The sequence below is a fragment of the Monomorium pharaonis genome, chromosome 5, assembly GCF_013373865.1.
Source record: "Monomorium pharaonis isolate MP-MQ-018 chromosome 5, ASM1337386v2, whole genome shotgun sequence".
Classification (NCBI taxonomy): domain Eukaryota; kingdom Metazoa; phylum Arthropoda; class Insecta; order Hymenoptera; family Formicidae; genus Monomorium; species Monomorium pharaonis.
In genome coordinates, this window is record NC_050471.1 from 23081170 (window position 1) to 23096389 (window position 15220).

The window sequence follows — 15220 nt, forward strand, 5'->3', positions numbered from 1 at the left end:
GATGCTAATACGACTCTGTGATTGGCTGATGGCATCTTAAGACAGTACTTAAGATGATCTTAAATATGAGATCCGACTATGAATACCGGCCTTTCTCTCTTTCTCTCTTTCATTATTTCTGTTCCTATTGCCTGTTGCCTAGTATTGTGTGATGGCCTTAATAGAGTACAGTGAAAAAGAACAACTGGATGGTCCGTGCATGTGTATACTTTGTGTATGAATGTGTGCGTGTACAAACATTTCAGTTATTCAGTGATTACATTACGTTGCATATTGAACAAGTTATTAGTGATTAGTTTAGTTCATTTCGACCTTCGATACCGTAATGTGTGAAAAATAGACGTTAATAGCGATCGAATCGGTCTTGGTGAATTAGGAGATCGGGAGTGGGTGTCAGAAATAAAAAGACGTATGAAAATTATTTATATGTTCTTCTAATTGAAAACGAAGTGAATTAAAGGAAGAATATATAGTACCGAATTTCAAAAGAACATAGATATTTAAAAAATATCTAATTACACAATTACGTTTGAGAGTGTTGACATATGATCGATTTTTATGCAATTTTTAATAAATTTTGTTGATATTAATTAATATCTCATTTTTTACCGATTTCGCGTATTATGTGTACTTCTGTGAAAAACAAGGTAAATTCAGACTTCCTGTAATAACTTGAATAGCAAATGTTAGCAATTTGCATACAAATTGCTGACAAATTCGAATGTTAACAAATTTACATTAACCATGTTCACATTAAGATTGTATTTTGCAACAAAGCTCTTGATAACAAATCGTTGGTAAAAACCGACCAAAACTTGTTTTCAAATATAATTAGCAGTCAATTTACTGTTGAGTTCACTGTGTCATCACAGTTGCTATCAATTTATCATTGGGTTATATTAGTTGACTTTCTTACCAATTATTGAATATAATGAAATTTGCATTAAGTTTGATGCTTTTTGTCAACAAAATTTATAGCAAGATTTTATAAGATATTTTTGACAAGCTTAGTTATAGTATAATAGTGTAGATTAGTTCCCATAACTTGCAAAAATAAATTTTAGAGAGATAATCCACATTTTTTGTTTATTTAATTAGAACTGAAAAATTAATTGTGATAGAATTAATTTTTTTTTAATTACTTAATATATGATTTTTAAAATACTTCTTAATTTTTGAATTTTAAACAGTTTTCTTTTTATTAAATCTATATAATCTTTATCAAGGGTTATGAATGTTAATGAAAACTTTTATAATGCTTTAAAATATAAAAATTTACAGAACCAATTCTGAAGCAAATATCTATGAAAGCCTTAATATAAGTATGTTTATGATTCTAATGTACTGCAATTTATGTATAGGATTCTCCACAATGTCAGGATACATTGCAGCATGTGAAAAAGTTATGCTGGGATCTCTTACGATGTATAATCGTGCAACTACATTTTCTTTTTGATAGTATCATAGACTTTGCCTTTAGCATATATTACGATAAGAAAGCAAAGAAGGTGCCACCAGTAAAAAATAAACTGCTACTAGAAAGTGCCGTTTCTCTAGCAGAGAAGATTAGGTAAAGTTATTAATTCTTTGCTCAAGTTTGCATAATAGCAGAAAGATTTTCATGAAATTTTAAGCTAGAATTAATAATTTACGATTTTACAAATTTTATGATTAATTGTTATCGAATTTTTTTCATAACATGTAGATGAGAGGAGAGCGTTATGACCAATCATTTTGTTTTATTTAAATAATTTGGTAAATATTCATGTGACTTGACGCTACCAATGCTTCGAAGCGTTTAATTGACCAATTGAAACAAAGAATTTTACGAATTGACCAACCAAAGAATACTTCGAAACGTTTGTAGCATCAAGTTGACCGTAGCCTTTGTACTAGTATTGTCCAACGACTATTGTCATACTTGAAATAATGGGAAGTCGCTCGGTGCGATTTGTCTTAGATTCAAGCATCGTTGAACAGTACTAGTACAAATTTGGAAACGCTGGGGCTCGATCTTTAGTAATCTCTCGGTTCCGAGATTATTTGAACAGTAGTGGTACAAATTCGGAGCTACATAGAGTAGAAATCCTGGAACCGTATACCATAAAGTATCACTGAATTAATTTAGTTCCAAATTTTTTTCTGTGTATGTGTCAACTCGACCACTGAGGAATGTAGTAATATTTCTTTGCAACACCAGTGTGGTTTAGACGAACGTATATCAAAAGCGCGTGTAATTAAATATATGCAATAAGAGAATATAGATCAATATGTAAAAACTACTAATAGAATAACTAATAGAAAATATGCCTTACTACTCAAATTTTATATGAAAAGAATACCTGCTTACATTTATTATATTTATATTTTCCAGGACAAAAAAGATTACATCAGAGGAGATTGTGAAGGCTTATATTGAGAGATGCAAGGAGATAAATAGTTTAATAAATGCAATTGTGGAAACTAGATATTTAGATGCAATTGAAGAGGCAAAAGGAGTAGATGCCATGATAGAACAAAATATAGATTTGGAGAAAATAAAAATAACACAGCCGTTCTTAGGAGTACCTTTTACCACTAAAGAAAGCAATCGAGTTAAAGGTATATGAAGCATAACAATATGAAAGTATTTAATTCTTCATTAACCATATGAGGTTAAATTAATTCCAACAGTTTTTAAACTGTTGTATTTTTCCCAAATATGTGCAAACTTAATCTGAAATTTTGATTTTTAGTTAGTCATAGGTTAACAAATTGTTTTTGTTAAATAAATTGTTTATTTTTAAATCTATAATATTGTATTTATATTAATAATATCTTTGTTTTATTTTATTCACGAGTGTTTTATTTACCGGTTCACGGAGAGTTAGAGAATTATTAATTTAAGAGAATTATTAATTCTACTTTTTAGAAAAACTAAAGTTGAAATTTGAAACTATTAAATACACTGGTCTCTCAAATTAGGTGAAGTTTTGTCCATGTGTTTTTTTTACGTAGCTGAAAATTGCGTAAATAAAGTCTCTTACAAGAGAACAGTCAGAAGTGTCCTTCACTGATTTTAATAACCTTTGAATATGTTGTAGACTCTACAATGTAGGTTGTAGAACATCAAAAAATTTTTGACCCATATTTTTTTAGCGATATATCTCGACGTTTAGGGATGAAACCACCTCGGGGGGGGGGGGGGGGGTTGAAACCACCTCTCGAGAATAGCGCTTTCTTTGTTTTTGGCGAATATCTTTGAAAATATAACGTTATTAAAAAATGTTCTATACAAAAGTTTCATAGTATTTTATACTCTTTATAGTAGTATATTTGTTTTTCAAAAATTTCAAATTTTTTAATTTACCTTCACCTCTACTCTTATTATACAAAATTTTGTAAAGAGTATAAAATACAGTGCAACCTCTCTATAGTTCTTTGATAGAACCGGAGGAGAATAACTTTTCTGCGAATTGAAGGCCCCCCATTTTCGACACTGCGTCGCGGAAAAATTCACCTTCTTCTCAATAGGGTCTGCCGTAATTTAAAAATATTTGTAGTTTTAAAAATGCAAGTTACAATTGCAATTTACAAATATGCGAGTTTAAAAGTTCTCAATTTTATTAATGTACGTTATTTAATAATCCTTTAAATATATTAATAATTAATAAATATTATAATTAAAACTATATGTATGGGCTCTTGTATTAGACAAATAAACGGAAAAAACACTTAGAGCCAAAGCTGGTTGAAATTTACTTAGTAACAAAACAATTTAACGATTAATTGTACTAACGTTTTGGCGCATTATTTTTGGCCATCTTCAGTGTACAGAAGCAATATTTTCTCGCAGTTATGATATCATTCGTCAATCCAAAAAGTTCTTATAGTCGAGATTGATTTTCCTGATTAGGATATCATATCTGAGAAAATATTGCTTCTGTACACTGAAGATGGCGCAAAACTAAAATGCTGAAACATCCGTACAATTAATAAATAATTAAATACCATATGGTGTAAAAAATGCATTTTTACGCACGCAGTACGCAGCTCTATTGAGAGGGTCATGCTTGAAACGTGAGTTCGAGGAAGGTGGTGTAGTAGGGGATCGCAATCGAACGCAAAAGCGGGGAAACGGCCTTATTGAGAGGGGTAGTACTGTGACTCTTATTTTGGGTCGAATATCCACTAGAGAAACTTAAAGAAGAAGAGAGGGACCCTATTGGGAGGTTGCACTATACCATAAAACATTCTTATAGAACATTTTTTCATAAACTTTATATTTTCAAAGACATTTGCAAAAACAAAAAAAATGTGTTATTTTCGAGGGATGGTTCCAACCCCTAAACGTCAAGATACGCCGCCAAAAAAATATAAGTCTAATATTTTTTTATGCTCTACAACATATCCAAAGCTCATTAAAATTGATGAGGGACGCCCTCGACTTGTAGTGTAAAAAAAGTATAAAAAATTATGTATGTTATAAAAATATGTATTTTACATATTTGTACAAAAATAATGAAAAAAAATTTTTTTATTCTATTCGTTGTAGCCTTACTCCAAAACAGCTAACCGATGTAATAAATAAATCTTTAAAAAAAATACAAAAAGAGAACCAAGTATACACGCTTGAAAAACACTAAGAAAATCTTGTACAAAATTATTTTAATTTATTAAATAAAAGAACAAAAAATAATTTTTTGTATAAAAATATTGATATGAAGAAAATACGCTAACTATAAATACAAAGTAGAAAATTTATTATTTATTATTACTTTTTAATATTAAAATGTTATATTCAGTAATTTTGTTCTGTATATATGAAGTATTTTAAACGTTTTGATTAACATATTAACATTAAATAGAAAGCAAAACTATAATAAAGATAAATATTTTGTTGAAAAAACTAAGTGCTGCTATAGAAAATAAAAAATTAATTATAAAATTAATAATTATGAATAATTTATTATTTATATATTATAATAAACTGTTTTTATTATTTTTTAGTAGCAAGTTTTTTAAAATAAAACATTAATTTTTATTATATTTTTTGCTTTCTATTTAATAATAATAAATAAGAGATTATTATCTTATTAGGTTTAGTTCATTCGATGGGCTTGCTCTGTCGTCGTAATCATCGTGCAGAAGAGGATGCCACAGCAGTTCGTTATCTCAAAGAAGCTGGTGGGATTTTAATTGCCACTACTAATGTCCCTGAACTCAATTTATGGTGTGAATCTAGAAATAATCTATATGGACAGACAAATAATCCTTATAATATCACTAGAACGGTCGGAGGTAGCAGTGGCGGAGAGGGAGCAATATTAACCGCGAGTGGTGCTCCATTCTCCATTACTAGTGATATAGGAGGTTCCACGAGAATGCCTGCGTTCTTTAATGGATTGTTTGGTCACAAGCCCAGTGAAGGTTAATCTTATTAAAGTTACTTTTTGTAATTCCAAATTGATACTCTATTGATAATCTATTTTAAGTCTATTTAAGTATCCTACCGCGCATCAGCGCCGCGCAGCCTGCTCACGCCGTGTACGCCACTCTCTCCCACTCTGTCGATAAAGTGGGGTTACTTCGTAATGCCACAATTTCACAACGCAAACCCCTGAGACCGTGCCTATACGGAGCTTCTACTGTATTTGTATGTACATACATATGCATATACATATATAAATATATGTATATATGCCAGTAGAGCTCCAAATATCCCCATTTAGGCTAGAATTGACTAAATATTATTTTTAAGAGTTTAAGAAAATAATTTCACCTATATTGGTCTAAATTTGGGGCCGAAAACAATTAAGTCTTATTAGCTCCCTTTTTTATCTAAATCAAAGCTTATTTTAATAAGAAATAAAAATGTGCTTTAATTGAAATTAAAAAATAATAAAATCAAATTTTTTATTTAAAATTTTAAATACTTAAGATGATTTATGTAAAGTTTTGTTGCAATTTAAAGATTAATTTTTCTGTATTAAATAAACTATTTCCAAAACAAGTTTAAAGTCTGAATGAAAATTTGCATAAGTTATTTGGAATACTTAAATGCATGTATAAAAATTAAGATTTTTATCATTTCTAAATTTAACCCTAAAATGGTATATTTATATTTTTCGCCCTCAAACATTTTACCGAGTTAAAGATGTATCCCATTTGTTCCCAAACTTCATGCTGCATTGAACAGATGAACTGAAATCAATATTGTGCTATATGAATCTCTTCGTCTTTTCATGACGAAGACGATGGTGCAATCCACAATAATATTAATTATTATTAAACACTTTAAAAATTAATTTAAACAAAATAAGGTTTAAAAAATCACAAAAATGACTTTTTGAAAATCTATCGTATTTTCGTCAATTTTTAAAGAATTTAAAAACCCGAACGGTTTTGGAAACATAAAAGATAGATCTAGAACTGGGATAAAATGGATTTTAGATATCATTTAAAAAGTATAATTATTTTGACAAATAAAACTGGGAACAATAGTTGAAGAAAAATGACAAAATAAATAGAAACACAATCAAGCTTTTTTATTTTGCTATAAAATTATAAAAAATGTTTTTTTAATATAAAACATTATTAAAGTAAAAAAAAATTATTAAAGTATTTTCATGTCTTCAAGTGACATTCGTCACATTGTATTGTCCTGTGGTTTTTACACACAGGAACACTATACCAATCTTTCTACAGCGAGTGTCCGTCCGAATGAAATGTAAACATGTAGGGTCTAAGCGGCGATTTTTTGTAAAAAATAATTGTAATAGCGTCTGACAGATCTCTAATAGCAAAATACATTGGTAGTATATTGCCTAATATTGGCTAAATATTGGTTATATTGGAAATGCATTGGCTCATTTTCCTAATGTAACGTTAAGATTGGTCATAAAATATTGCCTCCAAATTAGAACGCAATTAATGTCCAATATGAAAAATCGATTGGTTCAATATTGGCCTAATGCTAAACCAATTAAACCAATATTGCTGCTTAGATAAATTGGCTAAATAAGATGAATCACTTTACAATATTGGACCAATATTGGGAATATTGTCTTTACATTACTTTTCAATATTGCGCCAATGTTTTTTACTACTAGGGATCTCGCGGCATTTTAGATCGGGCGACAAAGACGCGGAGGCGCCGAAAACAATCGCGGTTTGCTCTTGAAGGAATACAAACACGAAAAAACAGTGTTTCGTACATGGAGAAAGTTTTGTTGTAAAAATTACCATGGTAAATAGTAAGCCAGTAAAGAATTATTAAAAATTGCACAAATTATTTAAATTTTAATTGGTTTGAATTTCTTTAAAATAACAAAAAATAAATGTTAAAAATCTTTTACTTATTTTTACTTATTAGTAATAAATTCAAACACTGAAAATAATTTGTAAGATTCTGGAGTACTTACTTATTGTTAGTATAATACACTAAATTTCCAATATTGTGAAAAATTCCTTTTAAGATGTAGTGCTGTAGTAAAAGATTAATGGAAGAGATGTAAAACATTTTTTACCCCTACTCCAGCTCTTATTACTCCTTATATGATTTGTGAATGCCTAACACTATTCAGTATAACTCGTATATGCATAACTGAGGGTTAATATATTTGTAAAAATGGGTGTAATACATTTTTAAAAGAAAATAGATTAGTGTATAGATATGATAAAATATATAGTAATTAAATATATAGTAATTAAAATAAAAATTCAAATTTTGTTTTTTAATAGTATTTTTAGCTATATTGTTATCTATATTGTTATTGATGCAATTTTGAAAAACTATTAATAATTAATAATGTGAATATTTCTGTTATTAGGATTGACTCCAATGGCTGGAATCGGATTGCGTGAGAAAGATTATCCAGATACTATAGCGGCAGTTGGACCGCTTTGTAGGAAGACTGAAGATTTGACACCCTTTTTGAAAGTATTAATCGGTCCTAATGTGACTAAATTAAAGCTGGATGAAGTGGTGAATGTAAAAAATTTGAAAGTGTTTTATCAAGAGAGTTCTGGCGATTTGAAAACGAGCAAAGTAAATAGAACCATGCGAGCTACATTAATGAAGGCGGTGCTACATTTCAAAGAATTAACAGGTTCTGCAACAAAGGTAGGAATGTATGAACAGTAGAAAGCATTTTGTGTCTATGTACAGTAAGTACATAAAATATTTAAAAGAAATATTAAATTCATATACAAAATATATGAATTCTTTTCTAATTACAATATAAAAAAATTAATACTTTGAACCGTTTTTTAATTACTTTATAAACAAATAAATGCTTTAAACCGTTTTTGAGCGTTAAAACGGAAAATTCCTGTATTTATCTACTCTACATTTATGCCAAGTTTCATTAAAATCAGTATTTTTGGTTCACAAGGTTTCTTTGTTAGATAATTTGTTTTAATTTTAACACAATTACATATCCCAAATGATTTAATAAGATTTTTGTGAATTAAATTTATATTAATTTTTTGTATCTATGCGATAAAATTGTTTTTGTTAAAATTTTTACGTTAAATTATTAGCATATCCCACTATTAATATAGTATGATTATGAATTATTTGAATATTTTGTGTTAATGTTCAATATTTGATATTTCTTATTGTTAATGTTAATTAATTAACCTAATTAACATAATTTATTATTATAAAATATATAAAAATAATATAAAAATTTTAAATAATCTTAACATAAGTTCTAAAATAAATAAAATGTACATGTCAATACATTTTAAATGTTAACTTTAGAACTTTAAGTGAAAAAATGCTTTTACAATTTACTTCTAAATTACATCAAAGTGTATTATATCTTTTATCTTAATTTTTAACATAATATTTGTGTTTAATTTAATATAAATTTTTCTACAACAAATTTTCTAATTGTATATTTAATTTTATAAATTGTAAATTATTGAAAAAAACATTTGTCAAAATTTTTTTCTTTTCTGTATTTTTTTATAGAAGTTGATTCTTTTAATATTTAATATTTGTTTTAAATTTTTAACAAATTTGTAAGGTCATAAATAAAGAAATTACTTGTTTGTATATTACAGATCAAAATACCAGGTTCCGAGCATAGTTTAAAATTGTGGAGATATTGTATGAGTTGCGAGGACGTTAATTTCAAGCTAAACATAACGGATCGAAAAGTAAGGATTAATTCTCTACTGCAAATTAACACGTTTAATATTTAAATTTTACTTTCTGTAAAATGCATACATTTTTATTATGTTTAAATTATATAACTCTTCAAAAATTTAGTTTATTTTATTTTGCAGTATGTCGCCAGCGCATGTGGAGAAATTTACAATTTACTCACTGGAAACTCACAGTTAACGTTTGCTGCTATTATGAAATTAATAGAGGAAGATTTCTTACCGCGAGAAAATACCGAATGGGCAAAAAATGTCCTTGTAAAAGCAAAACAATTTTTGGCGGTAATTATTGTAAAGAAATTAAATATAAATATATGTATGAGATGAAAAAAAAGAAGAAAAAATTTCTAAAATTAAAGAATATACTTTCTGACCTTTAATTTTAATTTTTATATGCAATATATCATTATATGTTTATCGTGGAAATCGTTTTACAGGAGAAATTGGGCGACAACGGCGTATTATTTTATCCTTCAGCACCATTTCCCGCTAGCTATCATTATTCCGCATTTCTGAGACCTTTTAACTTTGTCTACTGGGGTTTGTTTAATGCTTTGCGGTTTCCAACTTGTCAAGTGCCACTGGGCTTGGACGAAGAGGGCTTACCAGTTGGTATTCAGGTGAGATTTTTAGATATTAGTACCAAGGTCTTAAAAATTTATTTCAACTTTATATTTTTTGTGTATATTTTTTGTATATATTTATGTACATAAATACAATATACATATATGTGGAGCATTCTTTCCCAAAGAAGACTCCATGCTCTCCAAAATTGGCTTGACTTTTAACAGTTGCAGAGGAGCTAAAAATTTAAGTTATGGCATCTACTTTTTGACGTTAACAAGGGAGGTTAGACAACCGGGAAATTCAGAAAATTCTGAAAAATTGTGTACAAGTAAAGTAATTTTTTTCTAACACAAAACTATTTTTTATTTTTGCAAAACTGCACTTTGAAAGAATAAAACATCTTTTTGAAAATAAATGTTTTTTTCCTTTCCAAGCAAATATCTTCGAAACTATAAAAGATAGAAAAGTTTTTTAAACAAAGGTCGAACGGTTTTAAGAATCCTTTAAAGTTACTCTTTCCCTGAACTTTTTTATAACTTTAAAATATTTTTTTAATTGGATTTTATATATAGCATCTGCACAAAATTAGTCAATAGTTACAAAAGGAACGATTGATTTATGAAAAGCAATAGCATTAATTAATTTATGACAGCTTTTGCATTTAAAATATAAATGTTTTCAGCAGTACACTGACTGTAGCTGCCATTTTGAGGCCATTATATTAAATTTTGAAAAACGCCACTTAGCATTAGAAAGTAGATGCAATAAGCTAAATTTTTAGCTCTTCTGTTAAAAGTTAAAAATTTTTAAAGACCATGGGGTCTGCTGTTAGAAAAGAATGCTCCATAGTTAAAAAATTAAAACAAAAAATTTTTTTTCATTGTTATGAAGGAATATTTTTTTATGGCTCATGTCATCTATTAGGAGGACAAAAACAGTTAAATTATTGGATTATTTGTATGAGAGAACTGATCCGTGGGAAATCGATTTTCTGAACGAAAGGGGGCATAAAAAGGACGATTTTTGAACACATGTAACAAAAAATAAACAAAACATTTTGAAAAAATCCATTTTGAACTGATTTAGCTAATATTATTGACTTAACAACGGGCAGAAAGAAATCTTAATAATTTATATTGTTTATTATATTTTTTACACGGAAAACGATTGAAGAAAAAATTGTATCTAGAATCACTTTTTTTTCTTTCACCTATTGCCGAACATTTTATGTATTAGACAAAAGCATAAAATTGGCGAAGAATATTGTTACTTTTAGTTTTATTTTATTAAAATGCATATAACTCATTTGAACGTCTTGTATATAATTGCTAGCAATTATTAATTTTAATGATCTTTTTATTTGGATAGTATTTTTTAACTGACTTACAACTTCAATACTATTATATTTGTACACACACACACACTATATATATATATATATATATATATATATATATATATATATATATATATCTTTTATGATATATTATTTTAAAATTTATTCATTGGTTGAAAAAGTATCTGTTTTGTTCTTAGTCATTTTTAACACTTGTATCATCATTATATAATATTGATTTCTTGAAATTCTCTCTAATTGAAGGTGGTAGCAGCTCCATATAATGATCATCTATGTTTTGCGGTGGCTAAGGAACTTGAAGCAGCATTTGGTGGTTGGGTTCCACCATCATGAATTAAGTGTAAGGTATATGTTTTTTATTAAAGGGATTATGTTAAGTTATACGAGAGCTGATAAAAAAATATCGACAATTTTCATTTTTATGAATAAGTTATTTATTCATTAATATCTATTGTCCTTTTTAAAGTAATCTCTAAGAGGTATAATGTACTTATGGTATAGTTTTTAGCTGACTCAGCGATTTTGATTCTCTTTTATAGTTGCAAAACATTGGCTTTTTAATGTTCTCTTAATTATTGGGAACAGCAAAAATCACGGGACCTGCATATAGGATGGGTATGAATGTGACACCATGGTATTGTTTTTTGCTAAAAATTCACGAATAAAAAATGAAGTGTGAGCAAGCGCGTTGTCGTGATGCAAAATCCATGAATTGTTTTACCGTTGCGTTATTAAAAATTGCTTCACACGACCTGTATGAGATACCAACTTCCTCAGCAATCTCTTTTATAATGATTCTGCGATTACTAAGCACAATGTTTTCAAGTTTTTCCAAATTTTTATCAGTTGATGTACTTGAGCGTCCAGCTCTTTTGTCATCTTCAACTTCTTCACAGTTTTCTTGGAAACATTAGTATCAATTATAAACCCTTGGTTACGACAAAATATCTTTGTCAAAAACTCTCTTCAATATTTTAATCACTTCATTACACTTTATTCAATTTTTAATGCAAATCCTTTGTTTTGTTATTTTCAAAATTTAAAAATTGCCGATTACATGATATGCGTGTAATCTTACTTCTTTACATGTTTAAACTATGGATCCAATATATGGCTGAGAATTAAGATATACATTATAAACAGTGTTGTCATCACGAGAAAAAAAACAAATTTAATTGAAAAGAATGCGCAAAATTAAAAAAATTCTCGTTATTTTTTTATCAGACTATAATTGATTATTGCATTCACAAGGACCATTTATATAGATCAGGAAACAATAAATAATATATAGAATGTCCCGCACTATCTGCTAATAGCAGATTTCTGAAGTTTAGAAACGAAAATTCCAATAACAAAGTATTGAGATTACAATAGTCTTTAAATACAGAGAAAGGTTGTTACTATTGATTAACTAAAACAACTTTTTAGTTTTTTTTTTTAACTAAACATTGGACTGTATTAATACTGATAGTAACATGATTTACTTAGATAATTAGATAAGCAAAAATCAAATTTATAACTTTTCTATATAAAATTTGTTAAAATCAAATTTTTTTAATGCAAGAATAAAAGAAAGAGGATTAATAGGGGCCAAACTATGTTCGATATCAGTCAAAACTCAGAGTCGATTGAAAGGATCGAAGTATATCCAGGCCCAAAACATTGATTTCACAAGTATCGCACAATTTTGTTTAGGAAGCCGAATTTTGTTTTGGCCCTCGTCCTTTGCATAATTTTCTTTTGTAAATTGCATAAATTTAAATTACATTTAAATAAAAGTGAGTATCGATAATATTAAATCATCTTATGTGTTTATACTTATACTGTGTTCCGTGAGAGAGTAAGTTTAGAGTAGATGAGTTTTTGTTCGATTCACGCAAGAGTGATTCTCATCACACAATCTTACTTGTGCTACTTGTCAATGCCAACAACGGATGACGCAAGGCCACCGGAATAACGCAATATTTGGCATGTCGATAATTATTAAAATATTTGTCTGAAGACACAATTTTTTTTAGTAATAATTTAAAAAAAATGATAATTTGTATTTTTTCCGAAAAAACGAAATTATTATTAAGAGAATCATATGTAGATATCTTTATCCGAGCTAGAAAATGCTACAACTATGTCATTTACATGCCTCGATAGACTTTTTATGCCTTCTTCAAGATGTATTTCTATGATTTTTTTTGAAAAAATTTTTTTCTCCTTTAAACCGCCCCAGCGCCGTTTGATGAGCAGTTTAGGAACTATGCATTTCCTGCATCTTTTTTTTGTGTAGATTAAGATACTATGGCCGGTATTCATAGTCGGATCTTATATTTAAGATCATCTTAAGTACTGTCTTAAGATGCCATCAACCAGAGCCGTATTAGCATCTTAAGACATTGCTTGAGACGATCTTGAAATAAGATTTGACTATGAATACCGGCCTATGTTTCGTTTTTGAGCGCTCTGAGCCCAAAACTCTTTTATAGTTTTTGGCATAGTTCTTTTATAGGAGAAGAATGTGAAATTTAATGGGTTCTTTAAAAGTTAATGAGATAATAGTCTGAGGCGCGCCATATGTAAAACATTAATGTAAGTAATACGTAAACGCTCTTTCCACTTTACTCTATTTATGCGTCTTCCGAACCTAACCTAACCTAACCTAACTTAACCTAATCTAACCTACTCTCGTTAAATACAGTATAAAACTATTTTGAATATATTTTTCTCTTTTTACTTTTCTTATAATGCGATATGAAACAAAATTATAAAGCGTAACCTGGTACATTTTTTTGTTACTGAGGCTTGATCATAAATGTGTGGTCTGTTCTTTTCATGACATTTTATTTCAAATACGGGGTTTGTGTCACTGCTCTAGTTTACACCGAGCACTTGGTACGCGTATCAAGTAGTGAATTTAAGCTGATCAGCCAATGATTAAACACATTCACTAGTTATTTATTATTTAATACACGTACCAAGTGCTCGATGTAAACTAGGGCCATTATACTATCTGATATAAATTAGTCAAGAAGTTTTTAGTTTACATTTATGTTTTCCAAATTTTATTTTTAGCTTTGTTTAAGAAATACTATTCAAAAACACAGTATGCCAGTATTGATAACCTTTCTTTGTATTTAAGTACGGCTTATCAAATCATATAGAGATACTTTATTATATAACAATTAGGCTGTGGGAATGTAGAAGCGTTATCGCAAATATTATCGATATATGTTTCTTAATATATGAAGATAAATTATGTAATAGGTTAATTTTGATATACATACCGTACATATTAAAAACTTAATTTGTCAAATATTATTATTTAAGATAAATAAATTATACATATAATAGTTATTCATGGGTGAGACAATTAAACTGAACAAAGAATATAAAAATTACGCCTTTGTGTTTTGTTGTATTTCAACCTTTATTCCTTTACATTTATATATCACGAAACAATGATTAATGTCCATCCAATTACTAATTTATAGATAAATTTTGATTGTGATTTAACTTTTTATCGCCACGTCGACAGCCTTAAAAAAATTGATTTTTGAGTTTTAATATTTTCTTTAACTCTTAATGTTTACTGTGGGCTCTAGAAGACCTCCAAAAAGTTCTGTTTAAAAAAACTTTATATACAGTTTTTTTAATTAACATTAAACATTAAATCAACAATCCTGAACACTTTTGTGCATACTGGCTAGGAGGATATCAATAAAAAACTTTTTTCCATAAATAAGTAAGTATACTTTGTAAAAGTCGTTCGGTTTTTTACACTAATTTCGTATTCTAAAATTCATCATTTTCATTCTTAAAATAAATACCTTATTTAAAACGGGCAGAATTAAACTTTTTTTATCCTCAAAGTATAACCTGAAGAATTATGTTATTAATTACAAATAACCCTAATCCTACACTTAGGATTGAATAAACCACACTGGTTTTTGGCTTTAGTTTTAGTAGAGCACTAAAAAAGTAGGTATTCTCACGTCCGCCATTTTTCTTCAAATTAGCAAGTAACTAGCATAATGTTTTACATAAAGACCTATAATCAAAGATTCGCCAATGGCGAACACAATTTTGATTGGTCACTTGAGTCACATGGTTTATCCGCCATTGCGTACCCACGCTGGGCGAGGAAAAGGAGAG

General features: G+C 28.4%; 1 protein-coding gene across 3 annotated transcripts; it reads left to right on the plus strand.

Moving 5' to 3' along the window:
* The first annotated feature begins 102 nt into the window (after positions 1-102).
* Positions 103-14466, plus strand: LOC105831661 (fatty-acid amide hydrolase 2). Of its 3 annotated transcripts, none has more exons than XM_012671944.3 (10): positions 103-647; positions 1362-1570; positions 2375-2601; positions 5080-5409; positions 7812-8104; positions 9052-9147; positions 9277-9435; positions 9591-9773; positions 11321-11422; positions 11617-14466. In XM_012671944.3, exons 1-9 carry the CDS (start codon positions 624-626, stop codon positions 11408-11410), a joined length of 1611 nt encoding a protein of 536 aa, XP_012527398.1. In that variant the 5' UTR covers positions 103-623; the 3' UTR covers positions 11411-11422; positions 11617-14466. The 3 variants fall into 3 exon arrangements, with proteins under 3 accessions (XP_012527398.1, XP_012527397.1, XP_012527396.1); XM_012671943.3 differs by having other exon boundaries at positions 11321-11417; XM_012671942.3 differs by having other exon boundaries at positions 11321-14466.
* The last annotated feature ends 754 nt before the right edge of the window (positions 14467-15220 follow it).